General features: G+C 34.1%; 1 protein-coding gene across 7 annotated transcripts; it reads right to left on the bottom strand.

Annotated features, from left to right (window-relative positions):
• Positions 1 to 1,239: 1,239 nt before the first annotated feature.
• LOC138127979 (uncharacterized) lies at positions 1,240 to 7,362 on the bottom strand. Of its 7 annotated transcripts, none has more exons than XM_069044158.1 (6): positions 7,199 to 7,362; positions 4,658 to 4,797; positions 3,852 to 4,390; positions 3,510 to 3,536; positions 1,595 to 3,430; positions 1,240 to 1,534 (listed from the first exon to the last, which is right to left on the bottom strand). In XM_069044158.1, exons 1-6 carry the CDS (start codon positions 7,360 to 7,362, stop codon positions 1,301 to 1,303), a joined length of 2,940 nt encoding a protein of 979 aa, XP_068900259.1. In that variant the 3' UTR covers positions 1,240 to 1,300. The 7 variants fall into 7 exon arrangements, with proteins under 7 accessions (XP_068900259.1, XP_068900258.1, XP_068900260.1 ...); XM_069044157.1 differs by having other exon boundaries at positions 3,480 to 3,533; XM_069044159.1 differs by having other exon boundaries at positions 3,510 to 3,533.
• Between the last annotated feature and the right edge of the window lie 289 nt (positions 7,363 to 7,651).

Below are 7,651 nucleotides of genomic sequence, written 5' to 3'. Positions count from 1 at the left end.
TCCAGACGGTGAATTGGCGGAAACGATTTCTTTATATTTATTTTTAAGCGTTCTTGTGTCACTACTCTGTTTCGATGCATGAATATTCATGAATCGCTGTACTCTTTATTTAGCAGTTTCGCTGTAAGGATCCGCGTAATAAATTGGCAATTTGCAAAATACTACATGGGTTTTAGGTTGTAATAAAAATATGAATTGTTTTATTAATTCCCTTTTTAATACATGATAAATATTGCAATTGCATACGGAATTTACAAATATTTATTATAAAAATTTTATTTACTTATTTTTATTATAAAAATGTGAATAACACTAAATTGTGTTAATTAATTATTTTATTATTAGTACACTGACCGCCACAAAAAGCGACTCATTATGACTTTAAATAAATAATCATGAAATGAATAATCATGAAAAACCCTTGGTCACGCCGCTAACACCGGAAAAATCGTTAATTTTCTCAGCCGTTGGGTCGGAAAAATAAATAACGTAACATACCTATTAGGTACAAAAAATAAATAACAATGTTATAACATCTGGTTTCGAAACCTAACTTTTTTCTGACTATAGCTAACGCTTTGAATGCATACCTATACGATGAAAATTGTTGAATTTTTATAGAGATTTAAATCCAATGAAACAATAAAGCAACACAAAAAAGTCAACAACAACTTAAACTCTTATGGCCGATTTCACCCACGTTCCTTAATTTTAAACTAAGCTTAGAAACGATTGTTGCTACAATTTTAATGATTGTAACCAAGTTTTTAAGCTCTCCTTAATTTTACACTACGACGGTGAGATTGGCCATTAATCTTTTAAATGTTCAGTGAGGTTTTAAAAATGTATTGTCATATATAATTTAGTCGAATTAAACAAGTCTCCAATTCAGGAAATGTACAATTCGTGCCTACAATTAATTTTTGCCGGAGAGATAGGGGAGGTGCGGGAGTCAAGAAAGACCAGAAGAAAGTCGGACAGGACGCACCCTTGATGCCGAAAGATAATCCCCGGAGTTGAACCGGGGAGATTGGTGCATGACGGATTTCCCCTCCACAGAAAAAACTATAGCCTGGGTAAATAAAACAACAGTTTTTTAACTAAAAGAATTGTCACATAATTTCATTAACTTAATAGGAATCGTTTTCACATAAAAACAATATGACAAGTTTCTTTAAATAAATTGTTACTTAATAAAGTTGAGAGATACCATTAGGAACATTACCTCAAACACTCAAACGTAATATAATATTATAATAAAAAGATTTTTATAAATAAACATAAGTGCAATAACTTCAGTTTATGCTTTTTTGTTGTAAGTGTTAACAATAAAAATTTTAATTTTTTCCCAGCTTTTGTTAGAAAAGAGCTCTCCATTTTGATTGATCAGTTCAAGAGTCTCGTTCTTTTTTGGCGGAATTTTCTTTAGCAAATGCTTTTTAAAGTAGGCTAGAGCTACTTCCTTTTGGGCTTCTGTCCAAGGTTGAAGAACTCGTTTAGGTTTTTTTGCAGATTTGCTTACGTAGGATACCCCCTAAAATAAAACAAATACATGAAATTTTATAATACCTAAGAGATTGTTAGAAATAGTAACCTCGTCACTTGAATTCTTATTTTTGTCAAGCTTAGGGCCCAACATATCTGAGTTTCCTTCCTTACTCCCTCCTGTATCATCGTGTTCATTAACAATTCTGCTAATATTGTCGTCATCGAAATCCCCATCATCTGAATCTTCATTTTCTGATGCATCCAAATTTATATTAATTTCATCCAAAGTTTTTCCTTTATATTTAGACGCCTCCCCTTTCTCGTTAAGTAAGAGTAACTTTGAGACTTTTGCCATTTGGTAAACATCATTTGGTAACCTATAATAGGTTTTATGGATTTCTGATGTGTGTCCCATGAAGGTGGCTAATTGTTCCAAATCTTGTGGCGATAAGTTAATTAATTGGGACATTGTCGCAAGATGTTTACGTAGTTTTGTCGATGTTAATGCTGCTGCATTTTTTACTCCAGCGGCTCTCACATGCTTGTAAATAGCTTTTGTTCCACTTATGCTTGTTGTAGATCTAATATTTGGAAATAAATGTGGATTTGATTTTTTGACAAAATTGTCTCGCAAATTAACTAATAGATCCGTATTGCTGACCATATCCTTTGTAAACAATACTGGAACTCCTCGACCTCGTTTTCCCCTAATGATGATTCTTTTGAAAGAATTCATCAATACTTTTTCACTTTCAGTAATGCACTTATCAAACTCACCACCGTTCGTGTTGTTAATATTGGTCGTGTAAGAAACTAAAGTCATTCTCTGCAGCTCACCGACTCTTCTCCTATTTAAAAGAAGCAGTTGAACATATGTTATTTCCAATAACTGTGTAAATGCCTTTCTGTCGTGTGGATTTTGTTCTAGAACACTTCTATATTTTAGGCCTTCCGAAAGTAAGTAACTTTTTAGAGTAGTCAGATCCTCCGCCAGTGGAATCAGAGAAGGCTTGTTCCACATTTTTTGCTGTAGATCATTATTTGCGATAGTGGAAACTTCATATCGCCATTCATTAATGATTAGTTCTTTTAAATTACTTAATCTGTTATTGATTTCACTGCCCAGAGTTCCCTTTTTAAGTGTCATATTATGTGCTACATCAATACAGTCTTTCAACTCGGTCCCCATGTGCAGCGCCAATGATGGGGCCCCGTAACTTTCCGTCTCCGGATTGAATCGGGCAATTTTTTTAGTACTTTCTACAATAATATCAAAATTCGATGAATCCAAGGCACTTAACAAACTTTTGACTTTGACTTTTTTTTTTATTTCTATAAGTAAATGTGCCAGCTGTCGCATTTTTCTAGAAGCAACCATCCAGAATTGTTTTTCACGATGACTTTTTAGATATCGCCTTGCCACAGCACAAATCAGAGGATCTGTTTTTGCCACAAACGATATTTCGTCAGCACGCATCGTTGGAAAAATATCTTTCCGTAAAACGTCATTTTCTCTGTAGGTAGAAAAAAGAGATTGTCCCTCACTTTGGGCATTTACCCTTTCAGATTTATCATCGTTGTTAAGCGGACACCTTTTCATGTGTCTACATAGATACTTCTTTTTATAAAACCCCCTACAATATTTGCAAGGCAAATATGTGGATGGAGATGGTTTGTCTAAATTTTTATATGCTGGTTTTCTCACTGGTACTACATCTGCAGAGATTGTACTTTTCAAAAAATTTCCTCTATTTCGCAATTTTTGAAATAGTATTCTCCTACGCTTATCTTTTACATTCAACGCTAAAATTTCCTGAACTTCTATTTCTGATTGATGATGTCTTAAAACATGACGGGAAAATTTTAAAACGTCAAGATCGCAGAAATAACAGTGGTCCCTTTTATCCCAGACGCGCTTACGTTTTGTTACTGCGTCAAGTACCTTGAAAAAAAAAATTAAAAGCAGGATTTAAAAAATTACTATTCACCACTTTATTATCGACGTTCAAAATTTCACTTGCCTCTGTTGGATCATTACTCTGCATCTGCTGGAAAAATATACAGTTTAATTTGAAAGTAAGTGTTGAGTGTTTTCATAGTTAATAATTTACTATTGCTTTACCAAGTTTACTTGACAAATATTTAAGAAATGTTTAGTTTTGTACTGTTTTTAAGCCGTAAAAATATTCCAATAGAAAAACAAAAACATCACAAAATAAAAAATTATTTTTTTTTTTAAACAACATTTCGTGTATTTTATTCTAAATAAGAGCGAAATTTGTCGTTGTAGTCTACTTGACGAATTGAATCACCTCACATAGAAAATACTCTGTGTCTGAAACCTTTTTTAATTACCAACTTACCTTATTCAATTCTCCCTTGCTGCCTATGTTTTTCTTATTTTTCTCATGTGTGTCTGCATCTTTTAAAGAAAAAGGGCTCTCACTAATATCGATCTTATTCAATTTTCTCTTGCTGCCTATGTTTTTCTTATTTTTCTTATGTGTGTCGGCATCTTTTAAAGAAAAAGGGCTCTCACTAATATCGATCTTATTCAATTTTCTCTTGCTGCCTATGTTTTTCTTATTTTTCTTATGTGTGTCGGCATCTTTTAAAGAAAAAGGGCTCTCACTAATCTCGCTGTTATCCGAATCACTTTCGGAAATTTCTTCCGGCTTGTACTCATCACCACTATCTACGTATGGTTCCGAGTCCGATTCCACAACACTTGATGTGACAGTGTCTACATCTAAGTGAGAATATTCACTAGCGTCTGAATTGCAGAACAAGTTTCTTTTAGCACCGGTTGTAATAAAAAATCTCGTTATTGGTCTCTTTTCGGTTGATGTTACTTCACAGATTTGAACATTACTTTTTACTACATTAAATAACTGATGTTGAACTGAAAAAAATAGTTCTTTAATATCGTTGCGTTCATTTAAATTTATCCTCAAAGTTGGCGTTGGAGAGTCGATTGAGAACGCACCGCTCATGTAAAAGCATAGATTTAAACAGCTGATTTGTGATCATTTATCCGTATTTACAGTCGAGTCTTCAACGCCTACTTTGAGGATAAATTTAAATACACGCACGATACATCATATTCGTAAAAAGAACTTGGTTAGTTTATCGATAATTTGATCTTTTTAACAAGACGAAAATTGCTTACCTTGTAGAAGAAGATCAATTTCTGTCGCTTCTAAGCCTTTTGTTGTTTCATATTTAGGAATGTCTAACATTCTCCCTATTTCTTCATCTACTTTACTTTTAGCTTTTGCCATTGATAACATTCGCTCACTTCTTTTCATTCTAAAAAGGCAAAATCGAATCTTTTTAAAGTAAAAAGTGAATATATATATCAATACATCAATCAATACAATGCCAATGCTAAAATGATGCTTGATTAATTATTCATTTAGTGAATTTTTTTTTTATATTGATCCTTTGTAAAAATTTACGAATTATGTTACACCCTGTATCCTATAAAATAAAGTAAGTAGCAAATACATTTATTCCAGCGGCCAAAAAATTGCAGAATAATATTCTTAATATTAAAACTTTTAATTTTACAACTTTTTGCAATCTGAGTCAGGCGTCATGTGAATTCTTACAAGTAATAAATCTCAGTCACAAATAAAAGTCAGATTGATTTGTTTGCACAACTCTCATCTATTATTCCCTGTTATCAAATGATTGCAAAAATTAATGTATCATCTAGGCTGGGAATCGTATTCGAATTATTCGAATAATCATATGTAGGTAATACGATGAGTAGTCACTGTTATGCCGAATATTTTTGCGGTGGTGCTACCTATGTCAACGGCGCTGTGATATGAATTCGACGAGTGCGCAGCACGAGCGCCGTTGATATGAGTAACACCACTGCAAAAATGATCTGCATCATATTGACTACGAATCGTATTTGGAGGACTATTTAATTAATCAAATTCCTCACCTTTTTTTTAGTTTTTTCAAATTGTACGTTTCAATTTGTTTGAAAATAATATTTGTGTTCATTTTTCGATGCAAAAAAAAAATTAATAAAGATTTTCATTTGTTTAAAATATTCAGTTATCACGTTTAGTGAGATACCAAGCATAATGGCAACCTCTTTGGATTTACCACACCTATCGATGTACACCGGCCTCTGCTTGCGCAGATCTTCAGCTACTTTGCTGGCAGACTTAGAGGCGGATATCACCACTATCAAACGACATGAGAGCTGGAAATCAATCGCGGTGGCTGAGGGGTATATACAAGACTCCGTTCAAAAGACAGCAAACCAGGTATGTACTACAAGCCGGGACTTCGACCAACAGTACAAACCAGACAAACCAAGGAACTATAAACTTAACGTCCAAAAGTTTTGGATGATTTGCCAATTTGTTTTATTGACTATAGTGAATTAGTGATGATAAAACTATTCCACATTCATAAATATATCTAGTTTTGAAAATAAATTACTTGTTGGCTTTTATTTGTATCTAACTTACACTTTTTGTACTGTCGCGAGCAAAAAAAACTGGTCGTCAAAGTCATGCTTTGACGCAAACGAAAATGGTCCATTGTAAAACGATCGGAACTGTCATAACTAGACTTAGGCGAAAAATAGTGAGAGCGTCAAGAATACCTCCCACCATCACGATCCAGTGCAGCGCGCTCGATCCACGGTTTACGCTCGCAGCGAAAAAGATAGCGGTGCGGCGCTGGAGCAGACTGGTGGGGGGCGCCAACTATTTTTCGCCTAAGTCTAGTCATAACCTATCATCATATTGTATTGATGTTAAGTGGCATTTTTGTCTCATTTTTCTGACACTTTGTTGACATAGGCATGATCAGACAGGGATTTTTTTTTAATTTGTGACAACCCAACCATAATTTTGAAATAACATTGACGATTAGAATTTCTTCTCGCGACAGTACTTATCGTAGACTTTTGTCACAACTGTCAAAAAAATGAACATGTTTTACTTCTGCCACGACGTTGACGTCCGAGAAGTTGATTTCTACTATAGTCGTTTTCAGTGACATCCGTGCTGTCAAAATGACAGTATGTTGGCATTACTTGCTGTTTCAGTTTAGTAATTTTGAATTTCCTAATTTGACAATTTACCTTCGCGCGGCAAATTCCCACAAATCAAAGAAAATATGTTGTCTGATTCAGATTCCGAGGATGACTTGGTTTAACCATGTTTTATACCATGTTGAAGATTGAGTTTTATTGTTTGTTGCTGCTGTTTTACAAAATATAAATTTTCTTATTACCATAACCTCAATGCTTTGTTTGACACTTTTTTAACTAGGATTTGCTTATACTTTGAATAAAGGTTATAAATTTGTGTGTACAATCTGCAGCAACATATTAAAAATGACACTGACAGCACGGATGTCATTGAAAACGACTATACCGATCGTGAAAAAAGTAAATTAAGGATAGATTGGATATTTCAAGGTCAAGTAATTTTATTTTTTGGTTATGTGGTTATGTCTTGTAAGTAGTGAGATGCGGGGAACCAACATAATGCAAATTTACCAATGCTCAATACCAAAATACAAGAAAGTCCCAGCCTTCATTAAAATACATCTGACGTTAAAAAATTCTAAGAAATCTCAGTTTTCTTAAGTTATTTACCTTGACGTACCTATTACTTACCTGAAGTATTCGACTTAGCCTTAGTACTTATTATTTGATAACCAATTATGTACTTACTTGCGTTTAATGTCAGTTGCCTCCAATAATGTTTTCACCAAATCTAACCCATCCAACCTACAACACTCACCCACAGCTTGACAACGTCGCACGGTCCTCTCTTTGATCATTTGATGAACATATACACAGAAATTGGTGCTCACAAGATACAGAGACTGAAACATAAATATACGGTGCTCACTTTGATAAGGGGACGGCGCAGACCTCACTTTAACACGATATACGCTAAAAAAATATTTCCGCCATCTACAAGTTTTTAAGTGTATACTCGCGGGGAATCTATGAAATGTAATGCAGGAAACTGCAATCAGGTACGCGCATCACTGTATATGTGTTCCTTCTGGTGGTCCTCACTTTATACGGGCTACGGTGGGTCCTCACATTGATAACTGGCCGTATATACATATATAATTTATTGTTCAATTATACATGGTAAAAATTAAAACACCTGCT

The sequence above is a fragment of the Tenebrio molitor genome, chromosome 4 (assembly GCF_963966145.1).
Source record: "Tenebrio molitor chromosome 4, icTenMoli1.1, whole genome shotgun sequence".
NCBI lineage: Eukaryota > Metazoa > Arthropoda > Insecta > Coleoptera > Tenebrionidae > Tenebrio > Tenebrio molitor.
Note: the sequence above shows the minus strand (reverse complement) of the source record. Positions and strands in the feature narration are given on the sequence as shown.